This window comes from Zootoca vivipara, chromosome 13, assembly GCF_965207765.1.
Source record: "Zootoca vivipara chromosome 13, rZooViv2.hap1.1, whole genome shotgun sequence".
Taxonomy (NCBI): domain Eukaryota; kingdom Metazoa; phylum Chordata; class Lepidosauria; order Squamata; family Lacertidae; genus Zootoca; species Zootoca vivipara.
In genome coordinates, this window is record NC_142596.1 from 16,306,390 (window position 1) to 16,334,087 (window position 27,698).

At 44.9% G+C, this 27,698-nt stretch overlaps 2 protein-coding genes across 6 annotated transcripts in view; both read right to left on the reverse strand.

The window, feature by feature from the left end:
* Positions 1 to 27,698, reverse strand: part of CEMIP (cell migration inducing hyaluronidase 1) — a 158,811-nt gene that overhangs the window by 84,788 nt on the left and 46,325 nt on the right. The window lies entirely within an intron of this gene.
* Positions 1 to 27,698, reverse strand: part of LOC118093031 (cell surface hyaluronidase CEMIP2) — a 98,381-nt gene that overhangs the window by 5,823 nt on the left and 64,860 nt on the right. For 2 of the 5 annotated variants that reach the window (XM_088656507.1, XM_088656506.1), the window contains exons 20-24: positions 18,234 to 18,416; positions 13,577 to 13,799; positions 9,534 to 9,635; positions 7,245 to 7,405; positions 3,468 to 3,577 (exon numbers count right to left, since the gene is read on the reverse strand). In XM_088656507.1, the coding sequence (XP_088512633.1) occupies positions 3,468 to 3,577; positions 7,245 to 7,405; positions 9,534 to 9,635; positions 13,577 to 13,799; positions 18,234 to 18,416 (779 nt within the window). The remainder of the gene's footprint in view (positions 1 to 3,467; positions 3,578 to 7,244; positions 7,406 to 9,533; positions 9,636 to 13,576; positions 13,800 to 18,233; positions 18,417 to 27,698) is intronic. The other 3 variants (XR_015946761.1, XM_088656508.1, XR_015946760.1) reach the window with 3 other exon arrangements.

The following is a 27,698-nucleotide window of genomic DNA, read 5'->3' on the forward strand; positions in this document are numbered from 1 at the left end:
ACTCCATTTCCGCACTTGAACTCCAAAAGAAAAGGCGCTGCAGATTGGAATGCCAGAGAAGAAAGCTTCAGCATACCTTTGCAGTTTGGCCTGAGGAACAAGCAGAGTTATGAAGAGGCAGCTTTTGGTTCCTAAACGACACAGATATGTAAGGCTTGCCCTAAATGGTTTTATAGCTTTAGAGCAATGGTAGAGAGCTTGTGGCTTTCCAGATGTTGTTTGACTACAGCTCCCATCCAGCAAGGTCAGTAGTCAGGAATTATGGGAGTTGTAGTCCAACTGGGGGGGGGCACATAGGTTAGTGATAAGGGACTTCAACTTCCTGACTCTTCAGGTGACTAGACTGGAAAGTGAGTTGTTGACAAGAGAGTCCTCATATTATAAAAGCCCAGGTTCACTTACTTTCCTGAGTTACTCCTATATTCAGTTCCACCTACGTGGAAGGTAATATGAGAATACAGTGGTGCCTCGCTAGACGAATTTAATTCGTTCCACGGGTCTATTCTTATAACGAAAAATTCGTCTAGCGAATCCCATAAGAATGCATTGCACTTAAAAAATTTTTTTTTTGCCCACAGGAACACATTCATTGAATTTCAATGCATTCCTATGGGAAACCGCGATTCGCTAGACGAATTTTTCGTAAAACGAATTTGTCTAGCGAGGCAACCTCCGCTAGACAAATCCTTTCCTTAAGCGAAAATTTTGTCTTACAGGGCGTTCGTTAAGCGAGGCACCACTGTATGCCTAATTTGCAGATTATGGATTGTTTGAGTAAAACAACCCTGACTCCCCAAGTTTGGGTGCAACAGTAAGCCAGAGATAGTGACTTGTTTCTCTCACTCGTTAGCAGGCAAGACTGACACACTAACAGCAAGCCATTGGCTACGGTTTACTGTGACATGCTAATGTACTCAGTGTATTTCAGATGCAGTTGCCTCGTTTTAGACTCTCCTTAATGGTCTGAAGGGAGGTGTCCCTCTTTAGGTATCACTCTGAAATTTGCTCGAGTTCAGCCCTGATACAGTTGAGCCCCCGTCCCCCACTGCCCCTGTTCATTCTGCTATGGGGCACTAGGCTCCATCACAGAGAACTAGATGTTGGGAACAACTAATAGGGGAGACCCATTGCCTTCATGCTGTACTTAGGAACTTCAGTAGGTATCAGGTTGTCTATTAGATGGACTTTTTCTGAATCAGCAAATCAAGCCTTATCTTCTGATTTAGCTTTGGGGAGCCGAGTGCAACCAGTGTGGCACCAAACCTTGGAATAATCACTTCACTGAAGCCAGCAGGGACAGCCATCTTCTTCAAGCACCCGGCAGTCAAGGCTAGCCAATTCCATCTGAAGTAATCTGAAACTTATCTGTTCCTTTTGGGTCTGAAAACGAGCCTCTACCAAAACAACTTCAAGGATACAGCTGAACAAGGACGCGTGTCTGATTTCACGAAACGTCTGTTTCTAACCTTGAGCAGTGAAGAATAAAAGGTCACTTAAAAATGCTCTCCATGCACTTTGGAAATGGTTTTCACTGAATAGGATCAATATTGAACCACAACTGCAAAAAGCCCATGTCACCTTTTCTTACATACTTGCTTCCGAGCTACAGAATTTCCCACTATACTGAAATTATTATTATTTAAATGGAAGGTGACAAAGACCACATCTGCACCATACATCTAACAGAAGAACACAAGAAAAACCTGTTCTATCAGGCCTACAGCCCACCCAGTTCAGCATCCTGTTCTCACAGTGACCAACCAGATGCCCAAGGAGGACCTGAGTTCAAGAGCACTCTTTCCTCCTGTGATTTCCAGCAACCAATATTCAGAAACACACTGTCTTTGACTCTGGAGGCAGAGTATAGCCATCATGCCTTGCAGCCATTCATCCTCCACGAATTTGTATAATCCTCTTTCAAAGCATGAGATCATTTACAAACAAGTTAAAAAGCAATCCATGTTCTAGACACATTATACATCCCTCCGTTGGGAGTACTGTCCATTTTTTCTTACTCTCTGCTTCCTGCTACTTACCTAGTTCTTGATCCACAAAAGTGCTTTGTCTCCTATTCCACGACTTCTAAGCTTACTCATGAGCGTTCAGCGAAGTACTTGGTCAAAAACTTTTTGAAAGCCCAAGCGCGATATGTCAACTGAATCACCTCTGTCTACATGCCTGTTGACACTTTCAAAAGCTCAGGAAGGTAGTGATGCAGGAAGCCCTTGCTGAAGCCATGCTGGTTCTGCTTCAGCAAGGCTTGTTCATCAATATACTCGGTTGTTTTATCATTAACAATACTTTCCACCAGTTTCCCCTGGAAAGATGTTAAGCTAGCCAGCCTGTAATTTTCAGGATTCCCTTACTGCGTCCCATTTTAAAAATTGGTGCTGCATTGGCCTGTTTCCAGTTCTCAGGTATGAAGGCTGATTGTTGGGACAAATTCCATGTATTTTTGTTAAAAGATCAACAATTTCACATTTGAGTTCTAGACTAGAGATGGGGAGGCCTGGGGGGAACGGAAAAATTGGGGGGGGGGCTTTTTTAAAAAAAAAAAACCAACAGTTTGATATGGTTTGAATATTCCACACACTCCCCCCCATTTTTCCAGAAAAAAACAGGGGGGCACACCTTGGTTCCCCCCATTTTTTCAGTCTCCCCATCTCTAACCCAGACCCAGCAATTTCAGTTTTTATTTTATTGATTAGAACTTTGTTCTCAGTTCCTCAGAATCCCCTCTTGAAAAAATTAGTTCGGACACAGGAATCTGCCCTATATGTTAAGACAGATGCAAAGAATTCATTCAGCATCTCTTCTTTAAAATACTATGATGCCACTTCAATAGTCACAGCTTCCCCCAAAGAATTCTAGGAATTGTAGTTCGTTAAGGGTGCTGAGAGATCCTGTTTACCTCAGAACTGCAATACCTTCACAATCAATCCCTCATCCCAGGGGACTCTGGTTGCTGGACTATGACTCCCATCATTCCTAACCATTGGCTGTGTTGGGCTGGGGGTGATGGGAGTTGTCGGCCAAAACGCCTCAAAGGCACCCTGTTGGAGAAGGCGGCTGTACACAGCCAGCACTGCAACAATGGTGGAAGTTGGAATCACACCAAATAAACACACAAGCTATTTTTCTCTTCTTTAAATGAAGACAGCACTGGTATGTTGCTGTCAGAACGATTTCAGTCAAAGGCTGCTGAGCAATGGCTTTACACAATTTATGTATTTCACCATATGTAAAGTCACATAATTCATATATCTAGTTACAGGTAGGTAGCCGTGTTGGTCTGAGTCGAAGCAAAATAAAAAAATTCCTTCAGTAGCACCTTAAAGACCAACTAAGTTTATATTTTGGTATGAGCTTTCGTGTGCATGCACACGAAAGCTCATACCAAAATATAAACTTAGTTGGTCTTTAAGGTGCTACTGAAGGAATTTTTTTATTATAATTCATATAGTCACCTTTTTTGTGGAACGCAATCGGCTTTGCAGAGCCTAACTTGGTGAACACAGGCATTAAAGAGGTTCCCATGACTTTGGCAGGGTCTCTAGTACACACAAGAACAATAGATCTGGAAGAGAAGAAGAGAACAGAACAGTAGCATGCATAGCACAATGGGAAGAATGGCATCCTTCTTTCTCTCCCCAGGAATCGTTAATAGTTCAAGGAAAGCCTTACACAAGACGACCCCCAGAATTAAGTGATAAGCATGAGCTCCACTTAGCCCACAGCAGCAATAAGACAAGGAATGGGTCACAATCTTAACTTAGCAAGAATGCCAGGTATATCAGGCGGGGATTTAGCCAGCCAGTTGTCACAAATCTCAAGAGAGTCTCTCCCTTGCACTCACACTCTTTACTACTGCCCTAACTCCTGCTGAGTCCATCCCGCCCATCAGCATTGGCATTCCGCCGGCTCTGTTTAGGGCAAGCATACCCCTGAACTTGACCTTCTGAGCCTGGTGTGTGAATTGTTATGCTTTTCAAGTGGCTTATTTCATAGTACATTTTAATGAAGGATGTTTTCTTGTATACTTTGATCATGGGTGTTTTTTAAAAATTGATTGTAAACATCTTACAAGCCATTTTGGCATGTAGGCAATATGTAATTTTAAATGATAAAGTGACTAAATATAATAATGTTGATTACAAGACAGCCCTCAGTGCTACAACCCCTTCTTCCTCTATCCCCCAGGGAAAGGCAGTTCCCCCCCCCAAATCTTGAAGAGTTAGGGCTTCCTTAACCTTTTATATCCTTCTCCCCAAAGCTTTGTATAGCTGGCTAATGTGGTTTCTGAACCAGAATTGTGATATCTGGCTCCTCCCACAGGATATTAACACCTTTTATATTCCGCCTCTGCCTTGCCCCAGCTCCCACTGAGTCACCAACAAGTTCTGGCTAAAAAGCAAGGAATGACAGGCTAACACTACAAGCCAGACCAACAAAAGAAACCTCTCGCATAACAAAAACTTTTCCTCCCATCCCGCCCCCACAACTGCAAGGATTATATAAAGGCTGGTGTTGGACATTCAGACAAAGATATAGGCTCCAGTTCCTTCTCGTCCAAAAACTCCACTGGGTGTTTTAGGACAAGTCACTGTCTCTCAGCCTACTCTACCTCATAGGGTTGTTAACGAGGACAAAATTGGCTAAGCCTTTAAATGCTGCCTTGATCTTCTTAGAAGAAAGGCAGGGTGTAAACAAGGCTGTGCTTCTTCGAATTAGTACAAAGCAGCAAATACTGCATGGGCTTTAACCTGGGAAGTCAGGAGTTCAAATACCTCAGATTACATAGCATCATCTCAGGCACCTATTCATAAGATGTTAGTAGCCTTTATTAACAAATAGTGCTTGCAATGTGCAATAAATGTGAACAAAGACAACGGCAGTAACAACTATGCTGCTGCAGTTTTAATTGCTTGCTGCTGTGGGCTCCTTTGGGAGCAACAGCAGAATAGATTATTATTATTAATTATTATTATTATTTAAATTTCTATACTACCCTTCAGCTGGAGATCACAGGGTGATTTACCACAACAATACATATAGTGGTGCCTCGCTAGACGAATCTAATTCGTTCCACGGGTCTTTTCTTATAACGAAAAATCCGTCTAGCGAATCCCATAGGAATGCACTGAAATTTTTTTTGAAATTTTTTTGCCCATAGGAACGCATTAATTGAATTTCAATGCATTCCTATGGGAAACCACGATTCGCTAGACGAATTTTTCATAAAACGAATTAGTCTAGCGAGGCAACCTCTGCTCGAAAAATCCTTTCGTTAAACGGAAATTTCGTTAAGCAGGGCATTCGTTAAGCGAGGCACCACTGTACCATGATAGCAAAGAAAAACAATAACCCCCTCCACACACAGTTTAAAAGGCCATGGATTGTTTAAGTAGCCAAAGGCCTAGAGAAGGCGACCATTTTTGCCTGGCAGCTAAAGATACGGAACGAAGGCACCATGCGAGCCCCCCCTGAGGAGAGCATTCCACAAGAGGGGAGCCACCACAGAAATGGCCCCGTCTAATGTTGGTGCCCCCTGGACCTCTTGTGGAGGAGACATATGAAGAAGGGCCTCAGGTGATGATTGCAGGGACCAGGTCAAGTCATATTGGGAAAAGGCAGCTTTGGGGATATTGTGGTACTGAGCTGTTTAAGGCTTTATAGGTCAAACCCAGCACTTTGAATTGGGCCTGGAAACTAATTGGCAGCCAGTGCAGTCGGGCTAGGATGCTCAAGCTATCTTGCCCCAGTGAGCGATAATAAATCATCATTATAAATAGTCAAAGGAACATTGAAGTGATGCACAAAACAGAAATAAATATAACACAAGAGCAATAACCAGATGAAGTCCTATTAAAACAATATTATACAGTTCCAGAAAAAACAGCAACCAGGCCAGGGTTATCCTGCTAGAAAGGCCTGGCGGAAAAAAAATGGGTTGTATCCAACCTTATTCATACTAAAAGAGTAGATCCATTGAAGTTAATGAGCATGACCAGATTCAATACTCTGAGTAGAACTAAGTTCTATGTCTTCAAAAGCAGTCAGAATCCCCAAAGCATTGGCATCTGCCTTAAATTCATCAGTGGGGACTGCTTCTCCAAAAGCCACAGGTTCTACTTATACAATGGAATTTCTCTTCCCTCTCCCTGACATCTGCTCTGGAAGTCCCCCAAAGCCTCTGGAGCAAATTTGGGCGGCTGGGGTGGGGGTGGGGATGTATGCCAAGGGTGCACAAGAGGGCAATCTCTGTTGTGGAACACAACCGTTTAGTTGGATTTAAAACCCTCATCAGTGTTGCTACAGAATGCAGAAGGGCAAATGGCACCATAACAAGTTCTTCCAACCCCTCCTGACTGCACCAGTTATACACTGAGTTGTGATAGCTGCAGATGAGTCAGGTCTGCGGCCATGAACTGCTCTGGAACGTCTTGGACACGAAATCTGTTTTCAGGTTACAGTATTTGACCTGCTTTTGCCTGCAGCCAGGGTTTTTTTTTCCTGGTGTGTGTCTATAAACCTCTGTTGTTCCATGTTTATGTGGCGACACAGAAGAAACCACAAGGAATGTGGAACAGATGCAGAAAGGGGAGAGGATCCCGCTCCACTTCTTAAAACACATCCAAATTGCAAAAAGACTCCGCAGGGCAGACGGACGGGGCAACTCCAGTCGGCATCTTGTGTTAAAAAAGAGGAGAAAGCTGGGGGTGGGGAGAGAGAATGAAAAGGGGGTTGGGGTGGGAGAAATCTCACACCAAGTTTTACTGGAAAGTCTAGCAGCACCTCCGATTCTGATCTCTCAAAAAAGAAAGAGAGGGGGGGGGAGGAGAACCTGGCAGGAATAAATAGGACAAGATTCAGAAATGGAAAAGAAAGAGAGAGAGAGAATTATTGGCTGCTGGGAAATTATAGACTTGGGCACTTGGTGAAAGTTACAGAATCGAGAATGCTTAATAAGACGACAAAAAAACCATTCTTATCTATCGTTTGGTGGAAAAGGAGCCATTAATTTCCCAGTCACTGCCAGCTCCTATGTCGCTGCCAGCTTTCCAGCGCTACATTTCCACCCGCCGTGACCTAGGAGGCAGCCTTTTGAGACACACATAGTTTGAAGTTTTCATTAGCTTTTGTCAGATTCTTCCAGGCATACATTTTAAGTTGCAAAAAAGTAGGTCGTTTCCCTCCTGCCAACCCCCACCCCCCATGCAGCAAACTCTTGCTCCATCACCCACCTCTCATTTATAGTTGTTTCAACATAATTGGTTACGGTGCTGGCAGCCTTTGAAGCGGCGGCTGCATCAACATGCTGCAGGCTCACAACTGCGCCCGAGCATGCGTCTAGAACCAGGAAAAGTATCCCCCGGCCATGGAACAGGAAAAGGTCATCGTTGACCTGCAAACACAGAAAAGAGCAGAGTTAGCTGCAGGCAATCTGTATGCAAATATCAAAGGGTCCTATGTGGCAGTTTCCAGTCTACAGTTGGAACTTAACTAAGCTAAGCTCTTGTCAAATGCAAGGAACAGTCTGGGAAATTTGGGTGTTTCAATGGTACCTCGGTTTAAGAACAGTCTGGTTTAAGAACGATTTTGTTTACAAACTCAGCAAAACCGGAAATAGTGTCCTGGCTTGAGAACTTTACCTCGGTCTAAGAACGGAATCCAAACAGTGGAAGGGCCATAGCTGCCAAGTCTCCCGTTTCGTGGGAAACCCCCGGATTTTAATCCGTTTCCCGCTGTTATAGAAAAAAAATCCCAGAAATCCCCCGGATTTCCTACCTGCAAGGGAGGCTCCATTTCGGGTGCCGCTCTGCCTATGCCTGGGCACCGGAAATCGGGCAGAGTGACACCGGAAGTTGCTTCTACGCAACTGCTGGTCCTGCATTTTTCAGCGGGAGACTTGGCAGCTATGGGAAGGGCACTGGCGGCAGGAGGCCTCATTTGGGAAAGCGCACCTTGGTTTAAGAATGGTTTAATAACAGACTTCTGAAATGGATTAAGTTCATAAACCGAGGTACCACTGTATTTCACTTCATCCCATCCTTTTAATAACAATATTTTTTTAAAAAAATTATTGTATCTTGCCCTCCCCGGCCGAGGCCAGACTCAGAGCGGCTATCATCATAAAAACAACACAATATGCATAAGAACAGACATCAATTAATTAAAATACATCTCAAAATTAATTCAGACAAGTTAAAATCTGGGCAGGTGGCAATAATCAGGTTGGAATTGAGAGTGGTTAATACTTGCCAGGACCAGCTGTTTCCACTGATCATACAAGGACCTATGAGCTGGTTGGGAGCCTCCTTCAGGCTTGTTTTATACAAAGGAAAGTAAGTCAAACTGCATCCCGCCCAAAGGCCTGGTGGAACAGCTCCGTCTCGCAGGCCCTGGAGAAAGATGTCAAACCCCGCAGGGGTTTGTGGGAGAGCGTTCCACCAGGCTGGGGCCACGGCCAAAAAGGCATGAGGGCACCCTAGAACAAGGGCTGAGAACCCCTCCAGAAGTTGCTGGACTACAACTCCCATCATCCGCAACCACTGGTGATGGGGGGGCTGAGTCCATCATCATTTGCAAGGACACAGGTGGCCCATCCCTGGTGCACATCAGAGCCCACCCATTTATCCTCACAGCCATCTTGGTCAGGGTGGGGTTATATCATCCAAAGCCAATTTGAAGTCCATACTGTATCATGATATCGATTTCATAATGTTTAACCTGGCAATATATCGCAAATTGTGTGTGCGATGCAAAAATCACAATGTGGGGGAAAGCGCGAAGCCAGCCAATGCACCTGCATAGCTCCATCTTTATTTCAGACATTATGATATATCAGTATATTGTGATGTTTAGCTGGTCATATATCGCGATGCTGAAAATAGGTACCACCCAGCCCTGGGTGGGACTGTGTTTCAGTGGTACAGCATCTTGCTTTGCGTGCAGAAGGTCCCAGGTTCTCTCCTGGCAGGGCTGGGAGAGACTGCCTGCCCCAAATCCTGGAGAGCTACAGTCATTCTCTGTAGGCCATGCTGAGCTCAATGGACAAAGGCCTGCATAAAGCAGCTTCCCAAGTGGAAGGCTAGATAGAGAGATAGCAACTTCACACTTCTCCCTGGCCTGAATATGACCCTCTACCAGGGGTAGGCAACCTAAGGCCCGGGGGCCGGATGCAGCCCATTTGCCTTCTCAATCCAGCCCGTGGACAGTCCAGGAATCAGCGTCTTTTTACATGTGTCCTTTTATTTAAAATGTACCTCTGGGTTATTTGTGGGGCCTGCCTGGTGTTTTTACAGGAGTAGAATGTGTGCTTTTATTTAAAATGCATCTCTGGGTTATTTGTGGGGCATAGGAATTCATTAATTTTTTTATTTTTTAAAAAAGTCTGGCCTACCACATGGTCTGAAGGATGGTGGACCGACCCATGGCTGAAAAAGGTTGCTGACCCATGCTCTAAACAACTATAACCCTCTGCCTCTCACTGTAACACATTTGGTAAAGCTGCCATGCCTATTTGCACATACCTTAATAAAAGCCGCCTTTGAGTAGTTCTCCAGGTCTGCCCTTCTGACAGACTGGATTTGGATCCGAAGGTATTTAACTGAAGGCGTACTAGTAACAGCAACCTGCAGTTATAAAGGAAGAATTGCCACCTCAGATTAAACACACGGCATTCATTGCCTTGGGATGTTACAGTATGAAACCCTGCAGGCCCCCAGATGTTGTCGGGCAAGGGCCCCCATCACCTCCCTGACCATTGGGCCATGTTGACTGGGATCGGCAGGAGTCATGACCAAGGATTAAGATAAATCAAGACCGCTGGAGCCTGAGAGACAAATAAATTTCAGGGATAGTAGCTCCCTCAGGGAAGCAAATTGTTTCATTTATGAATGAAAGTACTTACCTGCTGTCCTCTCGTAAAATATCAAGGCGGTGTACAGTAATATAAAAACCATTTAAAGCAGTGGAGGACAGTGAATGGCTACTGTAGAAAAGGCTGAACACAGGCCTAGCTGCATAAAAAAAATACTTCCAAGACTTGACCCAAAGAAATCGCCCTCACAGAGCTACAATCCCCAGCACCCTTAAACTACAGTTCTCAGAATTCTTGGGAGCGGAATAGGGTGTCCTTTAAATATGCTTTAAGTGTGGTTTACATGCATGGTGTGTACGCAGCTCAAGAGACAGCCCTTGGAGGTCAACCTGCAGCAAAATGGCACACTGTGGAGTATTCCTGTTCAGGGGTCCAGGCAATAATGAACTTCATCCTATTCTCTCCGCCTAGTTTTGTATCTGCTGCCCCACCCCTCAACTGTCAATGCCATTGAGCACACTCAGTCCTCTTTACCCGTATTTGAGGGTTCTCCCTCCTCCCCGTTTTTATCTTTTTGTGCTTTTGCAAATCTCTTGGGGTTCCCCTGAAGCCTGTGGATACCCCCCCCTCCTGGATGCCATTTTGGCTACAAGAGGATTCGTGCCGAGAGAAAATGCATTTGCTATTAGTACATAGAATGGAATGCCTGTGGTCAGGGTGACGACCTCATTCACAGTTGCTGGGCGACTTTAAGAGAAAACAGCTCGGTTCAAAAGGTTGGCAGACCACATGCAAGAGCCTGTGTGTATAGCAGCACAGCCCCCGCCCCTCCCCAAAGGCTTGCAACCAAGCAAAGAGGTACTGGTTTTATGAACTGGTTGCTTCTGCACAATAGTTATACCGCACATATGACGGTATCTGCATTTGTACTCTGGCACATATGGAGGAACCAAGTTTACAGACTCCTGTGCAGGCTGAAAGGTTTGTCAGCAAGCTCTAGGAGCTCACACCAGGATTTGCACGGGATCCACAAGAGTGTCGGGGGCAGGCCAATAGGGGCATTGGTTGTGTGGCTCCCTCAGGCAAGTCCCCCTCCCCCAAGTATCCGCATAGGAGGCACAACACTAGGCCTTTCAAATGACCCAACATGCCAATTATATTCCTAAAAATGAAGTCAGGGGGTACATCCTTCAGCAGATGGTTTAAGGGTAGCAATTTTGCGCAACTGCAATTTGGGACACTCATGGCACACTGTTTCCCTGTAGGGCATGAGTGGGCACCATTTTTCTCTCACGGGCTGCATTCCTTCAAGAATGATCCGTCAGGGGCCGAATGGCAACCACAGACAGGGTTGAGTCCAGTAGTCGGTGAGCCCATCTTCTCTCTCCCTGGCTGCATACACACTATACCATTAGAGCACATTGGAAGCACATTATCTCCCTAAAAGAATTCTGGGTACTATTGTTTGCCCCTTACAGAGGGGTTCCCATTCTCAGCCAGTGGCGGAGCGTCATGCTCTGCACCGGATGTGTGTGTGTGTGTGTGTGTGCGGAGAGCAGGTGGGGGCGGGGCTGGTGCGCATCCCGGGGGTGGGGCATGCCGCCCACAGGGGTGTGGCATGCATCCTGGGGGTGTGGCGCGCATCTTGGGGGTGTGGTGCGCCACCTGTGGGGGTCGTGGTGCCCAGCGTGGGCGGGGAGAGCCGCGATGGCACCCCACCGGGATCACGCTGCCGGGGGCGCTGCACTCCCCCCGCACTCATCTTCTTCCGCCAGTGTTCCCAGCAACCCTTAAACTACAGTGCCCAGAATTCTTTGAGGAAAGGATGTTCTTTCAAGGCATAGTGTGTACACAGCCAAAGCCTGCTGTTTCTTTTTCTGCCTCAAGTCCCTTTCCTCCCCACCCTCAGGCCTGAACTAATCACGTGCAGAGAGCTTTTTGAAATCAGGCTGAGGGTCACGGGGTACCCATAGGAGACCACTGGATCAAACCCCACCCAAAAAAAAAATGCCTCTAGCTAATAGGGCTTACGGAAAAGGCCTCAGCACAAGGCGAGGAAGGGGAAAACCAAGGATCAGTTTGACTCTGGATAATCTTCAGTCTGCCATAGCAATGGAAGATCCTGCCTTTCAAGCAACAAACTCTGAGATGTGGGATGGGGGAGAAAACACAAAAGCAGAAAGGCTAAGAAATATCTCTGATGATTGTAGCAAGCTAAGGATCAATACAAGAATGATATTCTGTAATTACTACCTTGGGTTGTTTTCACAAGGTGCAGGGAAGAGAGAACAATCTTTTAACATTTTGTCAACTCTGAGTGATAACTGTAAATACAATTACTTGCAGGATTGTCTGCCCCCCTTATGTGCTCACTTGACTTCAATATGTGGAGCTGGCACTCTTACAGGTGCCATATACTCCTTGTCCTGCACTTGTAAGAATTTTTTTTTTTAAGGGTGGCAGCATCTACACTTTGGAACTCCCTGCCTATTGACACCGGAAAGGCATCTTCATTATGCACTTTCCAACACCTGCTTAAAATAATTTTGTTCAGGCAAGCCTATCCACATAGATGTTGGTGTGATTTAATCTTTTTTTACAGTTAATTTTAATTATTGTAAAATGTTTTTAATTGACAATTCCAATTATTTCTTGCAAATTTATATATAAATTTAGTTCAATAAATAAAAGGTTCTTGGAATAAAAGGTTCTTGGAATAACAGACGCTTGCTCAGATTAGCTTGAGGAGTTTAGCTGTACTGCATTATTGAATCAGAAGAACTGTTAATTGCCTGGGACTCAAGTTTCCAAATGAATTTTAATTACGTTTGCTAAGAGCTTGCAAGCAAGGTATTTTCCAAAGATTATATATTTAGGATGCACTTGCAATTCTTCTGTATAAAATACAATTCTCATGGGCTGTTGTCTGGCTACAGCAATAGTCAATTACCCACGACTGATGTTTTCATGTACAACAGAGAAAGGAAAGTATAGTTTGCACAACTATTCTAGAAATTATTATTTTTTTTAAAAAAAACAACTTTCAGTAATATTCAGGATGAAATTACAGGGATTGGAGCCCAGGAGAGTGGCAGCGGACAACATATCCCTGCACTCCACAGTTGGGGTACTGCTAAGGGTGACACATGCCCCAAAAATGTCCTTGGTACACACTAGATGCCAGGCTTTTAGTGTTGTACCTCCAACCCTCTGGAATCAGTTACCAACTAAAATTAAACAAGCATCTCGTATTTTGACATTCAGGCCGCTATTGAAGACGTTTGCTTAAGAAGGCTGCTATCGAAGGTTGGCCCAGTCATTTTATGAAAAAACAAATGAAAATTCAACAAGTGTAGAAATGGTTTTATGGCTTTTTCTTCACTGAGTCAGTCGTCTTTTGCATCTTATCTTATTTTACTGCAAACCGCTTCAGTAGCCTTTCGTTACTAGCTGCTCAGTTCAAGTGCCGAAGGAAAACTTACTCTCCCCTCCCTTTTACTGGTTTTGCATCTTGAAACAGGACTTGGGATTGTTCATCCCTTACTTGGAAGACTGTTCTCTAAAGTAGCGCACAGGGTCTCCTATACTAGACTGCTATACTGAGGCCCCAGCTTAAGAACCAGGCATTTTGGTCAGAATGGGCCTCAATGTGAGGGAGGGACAATGGGAGCCCGGGACCTCTCCCCAAGAATTCCCATAGAACACCTATCCTTGTCCCAATTCAACCAATGAAAGAAGAACACTATACTGTACCCAAGGAGCCCCGCATTGACTGCAAGGCACAGCCCGGTGCTGGATCCTTGCGGGCTGTGAAGCTTTCCTCCCGATGTCTTTTTCCAAAAAGGGATTAGGAGCACAACTCCAGGGATGCCCCTCGGGCATCGAGGCTGTTATCTTAAGGCGTTCGCAGCCACGTTGAGAGCAGTAGCTGTGGCCCTTCCGAATTTCATGTGCTTGAAGTTGGACAAAGAGATACCTATTAATATGAAGAGCATGACAAAGGGGGGAAATTGAACCACAGTTGCCGGTCAAGTTCACACATCACATTGAACCATAGTTTAAAGCAAAGCTACGGTTTAGTGTGAATGAGCAGCAGTGAGCTTTCCTGCAGCAAAACTCCTCCACTCCTGTGGCTGACTCAGCGTAGACAAAACAAACCTGAATCTGGTTTGTTGCATCATCTTGAACCTAGGCATCATCCTTAGTGAGTTCATGGTAGAAGCAAAATTAAAAGCCAGAGACTTCCCAGTTTGAAACTCCTTCTCTTAGCTATACATAGGAGGAAGCTTCCTTCCCTATAGACCAGCCTAGGGATTAAGATCAGCAGTAACAACCTCCTGGGAGTTCATGGTGGAGGGCAGAGCACACAGCAGCTTATGCCAGGGCCTTCTCAGTGATGGCTCCAAAAATGTGGCACTCCCTCCTCATAGAGGGACACCTGGCACCACCTCTTTTCGGCTCCTGCTGGCTGCTGAAGATGCACCTCTTTATCTTGACCCTTAAAAATCAAAGAATTGATTTCAGTGTCTTTACTGTAATTTGTTGTATGGGCGGCTGTTTTGGGGGTTATGGCTGGGATTTGTGTTTTGTTTTTATGTACTATAACCCGCCATGAGACCTTTTGGTGAAGGATGATAATGATAATTTAATACTATTTTTTTTATTAAAAAAATCAATTATTAATTTACAGCAATTAATAGTGTTATCAATTATTACCATGCATTAAGAGGTACCTGAAAAAGTGAGAGGAAGATTCACTCTCAACATAAGCTACCAAAAAAAAAAAATCTCACTTGGTTCTGTTAATCTTAAAAAAAAACAACACCCAGCAGAAATGTGCTGCTACTTAGTAAACTTGCTGAACCCTGGGATTCCATTCAGGTCACAGCCAAAATAAAATAATAATAATAATCAAATCCATGTGCTGAGCTCTAAAGGACAATAGATGACACGTCCTCATAAATAACTGCAACTAGTAAAACCCGCATGCTGGTAAACAGCAAGTTTACATAATTTGGGATAACACGACGTACAGTTCTACAAGGAAGGACCAGGAAAAAGCAAGCATTTCCCAATTCTCATTGTGAAAGGCGCAGGTACAAGAGAGCCCTTTCCGATCTGGGACACACATTCACTCCAAGCCTTGACGGGTCAATGGTGTCGTGTCTAAACATAGAACTCGAGGTTCTATTTTTAACTCGGCATTCATAAATCGATCGCAGCCTCCGTGGTCGGAGTGAAGCAATGCAGATGCAGAAAATACATTTTTGAACACAGTGTACATTTCTCCTTAAGAAAAGAAACCCAAAACCATACTTCAGCAGATGCTTCTACTGTCTCCCCTCCAGTCACAGTGGGCTTAAAAATAAAAAATTTAACTACAAGCATGTGGTTTACACTGTCGACCAAACACATGTAGCTGTTACTATTATTAGTAAGCTTCTTTATTATTGATACCAGAGAAGCACCAAAAGTTCATAACTGAGCTTGGGGACACATAAATATGCACATGTGCAGCACATAGGCCATGATAGCACTGGGGCCGTACAGAAAGCACAGTAACTCTGTGGTACATCACATGCTATGGATACAGGTTCAGTCCCCAGCATCTCCAGATAAGCATGGAAGAAATCCCTGTTTGGCAGCCTCTGTGTGGACAGTACTGAGGCAGGCAGACTAATGGTCTGACTCGGCATAAGCCACCTTAGTGTGTCCTATGCTAGCCCAGAGCTAATACAGGCTTATTAGCAGAGTAACTACTAATCCAGGGGTCAGCAAAATTTTTCAGCAGGGGGCCAGTCCACTGTCCCTCAGATCTTGTGGAGGGCCGGACTATATTTTGAAAGGAAAAAAAAAGAACGAATTCCTATGCCCCATAAATAACCCAGAGATGCATTTTAAATAAAAGGACACATTCTACTCATGTAAAAACACGCTGCTTCCCGGACCGTCCGCGGGCCGGATTGAGAAAGCGATGGACTGGATCCGGCCCCCATGCCTTAGTTTGCCTACCCATGTACTAAGCCTTATTGCTTGCACCATCACTAAGACAGTTTTAATATATATTAAAAACATGATCTTCTGTTACACTTTAGCATGGAGAAGAATAAGCTCCCAGCCTACACAAAATGCATGGCTTTTAATGTTTTGAGTTACCGGGGAAGGTCAAGTGAGACCCTCCTGAAAGCTGGGGGAATGCTAAGTAAACTTCCCTCTAAAGCAGGCATCCCCAAACTTCGGCCCTCCAGATGTTTTGGACTACAATTCCCATCATCCCTGACCACTGGTCCTGTTAGCTAGGGATCATGTGAGTTGTAGGCCAAAACATCTGGAGGGCCGCAGTTTGGGGATGCCTGCTCTAAAGCAATAAGTCCCCAGTTCAAATTTCATCTCTGCCATGAACTCAGTAATAGATTTAGGCAAGCCCTCTCTGCTTCAGTTCCATCCCCAAACTCTGCAATATGGAAAATAATATTTTTGTTTTACCTTACGCAGTAGCTGTAAGGATTGCAACGAGACTATGCATGCGAAATACTCTAGACCAGGCACCCCCAAACTGCGGCCCTCCAGATGTTTTGGCCTACAACTCCCATGATCCCTAGCTAACAGGACCAGTGGCTGGGGAAGATGGGAATTGTAGTCCAAAACATCTGGAGGGCCAAAGTCTGGGGGTGCCTGCTCTAAACGCTTTGATGGACTATACAAATGCTCAATATTATCATTATCACCCTAATTCTGTCCAATGGCGTGCGTGCACGCACACATGCACACACACATTAAACATGGATTTGTTATACTCTGAATGGATCCGCTGAAATGAATGGGACCTAAATTAGTCAAATCCATTAATGTCACTGGGTCTTCTCAAGAGCATGACGAATATCAAATACAACCCAAAGCATACAAAACAGCAAAAAGAGATACTTAATTCATTGTTATGCTTAAATATATTCAGCATACCAAAAGCAAGGGGACTATTAACGGCTAAGGAAAAAGTAGAAAATGTAGTGGTAGGGTTCAAATGTTTTCAATAAACTTTAGATTGAAAAATGGACAGGAGACTGGAAAGATTAGGCACCCCACATCAGATTCAATATACTCAAAGTGGTGATGGTCACCTGCTTAAATAAATAAACAGCATTCAAAGCGAGTAAGACAAAGGAACATGGCTAAACCACTGAGCCATCCAAATCAGTATTGTCTACACTGACTACCAGCAGCTGCCCAGGGGTTCAGACCTACCTGGAGATGTTCAGGGACTAAGCCAGAGACCTTCTGCCTTCCAGGAAACTGCTCTACCAATGAACTACAGCCCTTCTGGTCATATTCATGGAGCATAAGGCTGTTAATGGAACCTCCATTTTCAGATGAAGTGCACTTCTGAATATCAGATGCTGGGGAACAGCAGCAGGAAAAGGCAAGCCGCATTCATGTTTTGCTGGTGGACTTCCTACAGGTGACTGCTTGGCCAATGTGGAAAGAAGGATGCTAAATGAGATAAAGCTTTCTGGTGTCTATGTATTTGGCTCTTTTAAACTTTATCAGACACACAAGCAAATAGGTGCCATTCATTTCTATGGGGAGGAAGTAAAGTATTCCACTCTGAAGCAGAACCTTCTTCTAAACACCCACATCTCCAAATGCAGCTTCTGGGATGGGGAGAAGAAATTGCAACCCTAAGGCTCCCTACAAAACAGAGACATCTGACGTCTGTATTTAGGAGAAGGGGTAGCAAGGGAGATTTGGAATGGAATAGCTGGCACTGCACTTTACAAATCTGCTGAGTGTTCTGGGCTTCCAGCGCAGAGGGGATTTATCTGCTACAAACAGATTCTCCACCAACGCAAATGGAGAGGACCGCCCATGCAGGAGTTCTTGACACACAGGGCTGTGGATCAGGACACTTCAGCATGAAAGCATTGTGGGGGAATAGGGCACACAAGCTTGCCTGTGAACCATGGCACATTGGCGGTAGAGATTGACCTGACACATTTGTGCTCTTTAGGAAAAGGAAAAGGCAACGGCATGGTGGTAGAGCTTTGCATGTAAAAGGTTCTCTGGCAACTCCAGGTAGGAGCGGCAGAGCTCCTATCTGAAACCTTGGAGAGTCACTCTAGACCAGGCACCCCCAAACTGCGGCCCTCCAGATGTTTTGGCCTACAACTCCCATGATCCCTAGCTAACAGGACCAGTGGTCAGGGATGGTGGGAATTGTAGTCCAAAACATCTGGAGGGCTGAAGTTAGGGGGTGCCTGCTCTAGACAGTACTGAGCTAGGTGGACTAACGGGCTGACTCTCTTCTTTATGTTTTCTCAGATGACAAGGATTAGGTGTATGCAATACAGGTCTTTGTGACTCACCGGCAGCACAAACGGCAAAGGAAAAGCGCCAGGTAGACAGGATCACTCACCCTGATGCATTGTCGAAGTAAAAGAGCCGTTCATCAGTCCCATTCAACACGGTATGGTGGGATGAGGCTGCCTGGTAGTGCATTACGCTGTGCGCTCGCCCCGTCTGCCGCTGGTAAATGTCCCCCACAACAGTGAACACCGTTCCCTTTGGGTAACACAAAGCAACATGGAGCCAGTCTCCCCTGACGGCAAAAGAAAGGAAGGTTAAACATGCACACCGGAGAAAGCATTCCTCATCTTTCAAGAAACTGGCTCCAAGCTGAGAGATCTATCTTTGGAGTGGGGGTGGACCATGAATGTGCCTTGCAATCCCCAACCCAGCCCTTTCTCTTGCACGCCACGGAAGATTCACATCTGCTGCTGGTTATTATTACTGGACTGGCAGAACATCCAGGGAAGCTGAAAGGAAAAGGCGCCTCTGCATCTTCAGGCGCCTGGATTAGGCCTCAGACAGTTGCCTCAGGACTGCTTTGCAATGACTGGCGTCTCATAAATTGTGACGAGCAAATAGATTTGTTATGAGAACTGAGCGTCTGGGAGCATCGGGGAAGAGGCCTTCGCTCAGTGGTAGATCACCCGCTTTGAATGCAGGTAGAGCTGGGAGAGAAGCCTGTCTTGAAACCCTGAAGAAATGCTGGGCATCAGGGTAGACAATTCTGAGCTGCAGTCTGACGCAGTAGAAGGCAGCTTCCTATGTTCCTAAGCCTCCAATAGATATTTCCTCCACCTACCACCTTCATGAAAGAAGGTTGCAGGTGGGAAAGTCCCCCATGTTGTTAACAATAATGTGGTGGATTCAGTTTAGTGGGCCTGTGAAACTCCCTATCAACTGAGATTAGACAGGTACCCTCCTTGCTGAAGTTCAGGTACATGGCTAATACTTTCTTGTACAAGCAGGCATTTAAAGGCAGTGTTATCATTTTTTTCCTGGGGCTTTTTTTTTATGCACCCCACTTAGAAATCTGAATGATTCAAGCAGCATATTAATATGTTAAATACATATACCCTGTAAAATTCAAATACAAAACCCAATGCCCTGCAAATGAAAAAGATTGCCTCTCAGGAATAAGTGCTTTCAGCCAGCCTTCTCTTCATGCTAGCTTTCCAACTACATGGACATCGTTTTGGAGAATCCACCAGGCGTGGTGTCATCCACAAAATATTGTGGCATAAGCCTTTTTGCTTTTGTTAGGACCATCTGAAAGCTCTGTGGTTTAAGGACAAGGCACATGATTTGGATAAAAGCTCACAAAACACTGGAACAAAATGTACGATGGTGAATGTGTCATGGCACTCTTCACGGTTAGCGTTCAAATAGGCCTCAGTTCAATTTACCACGAAGCCACAAGTGGTTTCAAACGTCACCTTCCTCATTCATATATAAACTTCTGTCTCCCAAAATGGCAGCCATCTTTCTGATTAAAGCCATACAAGGAGAGACAGAGAAGATCAACCTTGAGGCCCTACACTCCTGTTCATCCTCTCTGTATTAGTTTCAGCATCACCATGGTTACACAGGCAAGCAAGGTGTAAACCCTATATTAAGCCAGGGCCAACAACCAAGCTATGAAAGGAAACGCAGCTCAGAGAAAACTCAAAACAGTGAAACCTTCCCAACAAATGTCTTCCTGGAATTCATGCAACCTGAAGAAGTCTTGCCAGAAAGAACATGTTCTGGCCTGGTCACAATTTTATTATTGGGTTTTTTAAAAAAAGGCACAAACCAAGATCACTTGGGTAGTTTCGTCTTGACCCATATTCCATTTTCAAAAACTGTGACTCACTGATTCTATGTGTGAATTCTGGTTTACAGAGACAGAGGGGGAAATGTCACACTGCTATTTTGCCTTAATGATACATTCTTCTCCCAAAATTCATATGTTTCACCAATTGCCTCTTTGGAGAATCTGTATTTTTCAGTATACGGTCCTATTTTGGTGCTCCTATTTCGACTTTGGGGGAAATGTTTTTAAAACTTTGTGAGTGGTGGGATTAGACCAACAGCTTTTTTGTAGATGTACATGTGTGTACACCCCTCTTCACATTTAGGCAATCCAATAAGGCTCACATGTGCATTGCAATATATGAATGCTTATTCATTCAAGTGCCCCTTAGTGGGGGACACTACCACCCCCCCCGGACTTAGTGTCCCTATTCTGGGGCATTATGGGAAAACAAAATGGAGGTTAACAGACTCGGCCACCCAGCATGGAGAGTCCAGGGCAAGTGTCTTACATTTTCCTTGCTGAAGTGAGGCTTAAACTTTTTGTTATTTACTCAATTTCTTAGTTGCTTGCTACATGAAGGCTCCATATATGTGTACGTCATGCGTTTAAATCGCATTCCCCAAAAAAGAATACTGGGAACTGCAGTTTGTTAAGGGCCCTGGGAAATGTAGCTCTGTGTAGGGTAAACTCCAGTTCTGATTTTTACTATTTTTAAGCGGGCAAGGGGGGTGCTTTAAATGTATGGTGTGTACACAACCAAGAGTCTCTAAATGACTTACAAAATGTGGTGGTTGTTATTAAGCATAACATAAAATTGGTGGGAATTGTTGTTATCGGCAGCAGAATAAGAACACAGGAAGAGCCTGTTGGATCAGGCCAACAGCTCATCCATCCCAGCCTTTTCACAATGGCCACCCAGATCCCTGTGGAAAATCTGAAAGTAAGACCCAAGCATCATTGCGCTCTCCCCGCCTGCGATTTCCAGCAGCTAGCATTCAGACGCATTACTGGCTCTGACCATGGAGGCGAAATATAGTGCAGGACCCATCAGATCACTGGGGGGAAAAATACACCAGACTCGGCACACAGCATCTGTGGGCAACTGTTGTGGTGCCTGCATGGTCCAGCCTGGAGGCCTTCTGTATTAGATGGATGGGTCTCAGCGCTTCTCCAGTTTTAATTATCCACAGTGCTCCCAATGGACGTAGCACTGCTTCAAGGCACCGTGGAACATTTAAACAGTTTCAAGTGGCCTGGCATCCGCTGCAATATTGCAACCGCCCACCAAAACCTGCCCAACTACATTCAGAGCCACCAGGAGCAAAGAGGGCTTCCTGAAGCCTACAGCTGGCCTCGTCACCAACCCTGTCTCTGTGTACTAGATGGAATATTGCTGCATCTAATGGAAAATATGCTCTCTTTTGCAAGCCTCCCTCATATTAATTTTTGTTAAAAACAACAACACCCCAGCAGAAAAGCAGCAGATCTTAGTAAGAGACTGCCAGAATTCAAATAAACAAAGGGAAGGGGGCATAATTTGCTCAACATGTAGCACAAAGCCGTCTTACCTCTCTACCCCATACAGTACTTTCCTTGCCAAAATATCCATTATTGTGGGGTCATTCTCTGTGCATATTTGGGCTGCTTCTTCTCCACCCCCCTTTTTTGTACACCACCACTTACTATTTCTAAAATTGGTCATGAAAAACAGTCTCAAAATCAAACCCCCCGCCCATGGTCAGCTAACTCACTTTGGCCAAACAGCTTGTAACAATCGCAATGGGAAATGTGTCCAGAGATTCTTCACTCAGCTGTTGTTATACCCCACTCTTCCACGTTCTGTACAGATTCTATTTTTATTTAACACTTCTCCTTTGGATGGCAACATCCAAAATGTTGTAATGCTGCAAAGCTACTGCCAAATTCCCTGAACTTGAGAACGTTACGGTAGTCCTAGCTTCAGGAACTCACTGAGCTTAAGACAACGCAACTTAGGGGGAAAAAGCCTTTCTAAAAAACAACAAGGGAATGGAATGAAATGGAGTCATTCTCCAAAAGAAAGAAAAGAACAGAGCAATTGCGTCTGCAAATTTCTCCATTTGCAGTAAATTCACAACCGAAATGGCTTTTTTTTAAAAACGAACAAATACCTAGGGGGCACTGTTTGCTGCAATGGACAACAGAAGGTCTATGAATCTGAATTTGGTTTCCAAAGCCTAGAACAACTTGTCCTTAATTCTTTCTCCCTTGTAAAATATGATAGATCTGTTGACCTACTACGCAGTATGATGGAAAATCCAGGAATCAAACAGATCACGAAGGCCTGACTGGCACTTCCCCTGCTTCTAATGCAGCCTAAATTCATGTTTCGTACTCTTTGTGTTTCCAAACTCATATTCGTTTGCCTCAATTTGTTTGAAAACAGAGGTGGCCAGTAATTCAGGACTGGGAGTTGTTAGTCGCAGAGTTACAATTTGCAGAGTGGTTTAACAATCCATCCCTCTACTCAAGGAACTCAGGAATTGCAGCTCTGTGCAGGGGAAAGGGGATGTTCTAACAAGTCTCAGCACCTTACCTTCCAAGTCCCGGACTGCAGAATCCGGGACCGGCAGCCGTGTGACACCGAAAGTTGTGTTGACGTAACTTCCGGTGTCGCTTTGCCCTTCTATGGGCACCAAAAATGGCCGCTGCCGACACCGGAAGTCACGTCTATGCACTTCCGGACATGCGTAGATGCGACTTTTAAAGCCGGCGGCGGCCATTTTTGGTGCCCATTGAAGGGCAAACCGGAAAGGAAAAAAATGGCCGCCGGCAGGAGAAAATAATGGAGAAAAACGGGAGACGAAGTGATACGGGGGACCACCGGGAAAAGGTAAGTAAAAACGGGGGGTTTCCCGGGGGAAACGGGGTACTTGGCAGCTATGCTCAGCACCCCTAGCAAACTGGAGGAAACCCAAGACTGTTGAAGTAGTGTGATACTGCTCTAAATGTATAGTGCAGATGGAGCCTAACTTAGGTCCATTAATTTCAAGGCATCTGCTCTGAATAAACAGTAATTGGGAGGCAACCCTCAGGCAGTAGACTGCATGAGGCGTCCACTGCACTTCCAAAGGAAAACATTATTATTATTATTATTATTATTATTATTATTATTATTATTATTATACTGGGGAACTGGGCAGAAAATTGCCAGCAATTAAGAGGATTTATCCAGGAGTATGTGACAAGATTGCCGGGGTTTTTCCCCCCATACTCGCTTCATTCCTACACCTTTAAACAGCCGCCTGACTAATAGAAGGCTTTCCCCATCACATTGCCATGGCCAAAAAAGCCTTACCACCAAGACGTCTGCCTGAATGTCAGCTGTTAAAGGCACATGAGCAAGGCCAGAAGTTTTCAAAGAAAGGTGGCAAAGCATATTAGTAACCAAAAGACAGATTGTCTGTTCAAGTTGATGGCGTGTCCACTGAAATGAAACTAAACTTAAGTAGAAATGAAGCAAAGATAAGGAAATATATCTGTTTACTGTCTGTTCTAGCAATATGGTGCAGTTCACTTGGCCATCAGGGTTTTGTTTTCTTTGGCTTTTTATTATCAGAAACATATTTGCTTCTCTGCCTTCCATTCCAAATATTTGCCTTTGAAGAAGCAAGGCTGAATATTAACCTCTGCAAAGTTACTGAATAGCACGGCAACATGAAGCATCTCCAAAAGTGGTGTTAAACTTTGAAAAAACTCCAGTGGCAGGAATTTCAATTCCACAGGTTCTCTCCCAGCACCACTGCCATACAACAATCCAAACAGTGTGCTTCAGATATTATAGATGTAGATGTAGACGATATATAGATATATATATAGATAGATAGATAGCTCTGTTTACATCCTCCTGGTAATGACTGACAAGTTAGACCTAGTGGCTGTTTTGTGGTGTCTTTTTTTAATTGCAGTGTAGACATTTGCAGGGTTTGGCATGCCTGGGTGAAACACACACACCTGGTGGTGTAATGCAAAAAAAAAAAAGCTCTCTTTGGAAGGAAGCACAAAAAGGTTGTAATAGTCAAGAGCAGTGATGCTCAAGGATTTCATCATGGCATTTTAAAGCAAACCAACCCAACTTCCCAAAGCAACTCATGAATTGGAACGCAGGTGTCCTTGAGTCCTTGCTTCAAAAACTGTGCCAAACATGCATAGGAAAAACATGAGCATATTTCAGGATAAAAATCAAATGCAAACAAAAATGTGCATTTTGTGAGAGGGAAATGTGTTTAAAATCATGCAAATCTCTATCTGGTGAGGGTTTTTTTTAATGGAGAGTTGATACAAAAATGGGATGGAATGGATTGATGAATACATGTAAAATCAACATGCACCAGAAATAGACTGGTCCATCTGCATCCCTAAGGAGGAGACAGACCCAACCATAGATTCCTCAGAGGTTTGCTGACAGCAGTATGAGAACCAAGAATTGCTTATGGTGTGAATGCTTGGGTAAGTCCCCCATACTATGGACTTCTAAAGGTTTCATACCGGTTGAACTTGGATTTCTTTCCCTCAGAGAGGAAGGAGCCTCTCTAGAAAGAATCCTGGGGAAAATCAGGTCTGGATTTTTGGCAGGAGCTCACACCACATTCAGTTTAGCAAAGGGTGCATAGAATTTTCAAGTGGGGAAAGTCCTGAGGGATTGGGAATGACTGTCATGCCAATCTAATGAATTTACACACAGAGAATAGGTACAGAGTTGCCTAAAGGTCTTGTGGTGGTAGCTCTTCAGATAGAATTGGGCCAATTATTCACTCACTTCAAGGTCTGGTAACCTGGTCCTGCTGAATTTGAGGACCCTCCAGCACATAGCTGTCAACTTTCGGATTTGAAAATAAGAGATCAGCAGCCTCACCCGTCCATTTTCGGATTTGAAAATAATGGACCAGCAGCCTCACCTGTCCCAGGGACAGTCTACGGCAGGTATCCCCAAACTGTGGCCCTCCAGATGTTTTGGCCTACAACTCCCATGATCCCTAGTGGTCAAGGATGATGGGAATTGTAGTCCAAAACATCTGGAGGGCCGAAGTTTGGGGGTGCCTTTTCTATGGTATATCTAACAATCCAGGATAGCAGCAGGAAATGGCGCTGGAATAAGGGAATTTCCAGCAAAAGGGGGGGGGGGTTGACAGCTATGCTCCAGCAACTCATCCTATCTGGACAACTACTTCAAAGTCCAGCCAATGACAATAGGAAAGAGAGAAACCACAGTACCTATCACAAGCACAGGACATTTGCCCCACAGCATCTCTCCTACTTTCTTCTCTTTTTTTTGTCCACCTCTAGCCAATACAGTATAGAAATCATTGCTGCTGTTCACATCTGCTGTCAAGAATACTGCTGCCCAGAGAACCACAATATATTATTTTGAGGCAATAAGGGAGATCAGCAGCTGACGCGCACTTTCCCAAACTGACCTCTATCCCCACTCCAATGGGGATGCTACCAGAAGTGAAGGGGGAAGGATTCACTTTGAGATATCAATTAAATGTGAGAATCAGCCCTATACATTTTGTATAGGCAATTATAGTTGCAACTGGCACATGCTGACGATACAACAGAGTGTAACCCCAAAGACCTAGTTTTTAACCAAGATTGACAAAGCTGTAGCTCAGCAATGGATCTTCTGCTTTGCTGGCAGAAGGTTCCAGGTCCAATCCCTGACTTCTCCAGTTAGGAACAGGAGAGACCCAGGTCTAGAACCCTTGAGAGCTGCAGCTGGTCAGTGAAGACCGGAGATGAGGTTAACTTTTGCACCCATAGAGGATTGTCTTTCTTCATGGGCAACCTTCCAGAGGCAACAAATGGGCAGAGCAAAGAACATGACTCTGTTCTGTAGGCTATGCGTCAGCCATGTGAACGCAGAGGTTTCTTTCTACAATATAAACACTCCACATCCCTCCAGGAAACCAAGAGACATCATCGAGTTCAAGAGCACTTGCAAAAGCACTTCAAGAGGGTGTGGAGTGGGGCTGGGCCCAGGGGCGAGTCCTGAGTGCCAGACATGGTAGCCTGCATTTGACCTCCAAGTCTAAGGTCTCTCTCTCTACTGAGCTAGATGGACCACTGGTCTGACTTGGTATATAAGGGAGCTTCCTAGGTTCCTAAGCAATAGAGGGTCACTACTGCTAAACCTCTCAGTTGCATCCTTTGCCATTGCTTCCACATCAGCTAGGAAAAGCAGGTCTGATAATTCTGCCCGCAATGGAAGAGGCCAAGCAAAGGGCTTTCAGAAAGAACTTCGGTGTAGGTCATTTTAGGTGGAACCATCAGCTGAAACACTAATTGGAATCCTAATTGCAGAGCGCATCAAAACACTCAGCTGCTGATAGTTCTTAAGCTTGCCAAGAGGTTTCTCTGCCCTCCCACCCTCCTCCTCCTCCTCCTCCTCCTCATTTACCCCTCTCCTACCATCTGTAAACACAGAGATGATTGCTCACGAGCCAGGGTGGAGAGAAATAAAATAATTATAGGAGCCGGGCATGTTTGCTACAGGCTTGTTCAAGCCTGGTCTATTATCATCTCTTTCCCCCTGGAACACATCACTGGCAAAGAATTTAATCACCGCATGATTAACAGCTTAGAAAGCAAGAAATAACAACACTTTAAAAGGAGGGTGTGATCAACAGAGGCGAGTGGGACACGTGTTCATGAAGAGTGAGCAAGCAGCAGCATTGGCAAAGGCGGAATGAGGCATTCAGCAGATGTGCATGAGTCGGGGAACATGCCCCAGACCACAGCTTCTTCCTGCAAATGCCAGGCCTGAGCTGCGGGCAGAGGTTGATTTAAGCACCCAGCTTCGCACACAGCATTTCAAATTGCACCTACCAAGCAGCCACCCACTCTGCTCTGATGTGATGTGATGCAGCAGCTAAAAAAGCCAATGCAATTCTGGGCTGCATCAATAGGAGTATAGCGTCTAGATCATGGGAAGTAATAGTATTCTGTATTCTGCTCTGGTCAGACCTCACCTGGAGTACTGTGTCCAGTTCTGGGCACCACAGTTCAAGAAGGATACTGATAAGCTGGAACTTGTCCAGAGGGGGGCAACCAAAATGGTCAAAGGCCTGGAAACGATGCCTTATGAGGAACGGCTTAGGGAGCTGGGTATGTTTAGCCTGGAGAAGAGAAGGTTAAGGGGTGATATGATAGCCATGTTCAAATGTATTAAAGGATGTCATATAGAGGAGGGAGGGAGGTTGTTTTCTGCTGCTCCAGAGAAGCGGACACGGAGCAATGGATTCAAACTACAAGAAAGAAGATTCCACCTAAACATTAGGAAGAACTTCCTGACAGTAAGAGCTGTTCGGCAGTGGAATTTGCTGCCAAGAAGTGTGGTGGAGTCTCCTTCTTTGGAGGTCTTTAAGCAGAGGCTTGACAGCCATATGTCAAGAATGCTTTGATGGTGTTTCCTGCTTGGCAGGGGGTTGGACTGGATGGCCCTTGTGGTCTCTTCCAACTCTATGATTCTATGATTCTATGCTCTCAGTTGCTTACCTGGGTCCACATCATCTGCCCAGAGGTTTCTTTTGGAGAACTGTAGTATGGCCTTGAGGTACCCTGAGCCCGAAAACATGCACAATTCTCGTCAGGGTTTCCCAAACTTGGGTCTCCGGCTGTTATTGGACTACAACTCCCATAATCCCTAGCTAGCAGGATCAGTGGTCAGGAATGATGGGAACTGTAGCCCAAAAACAG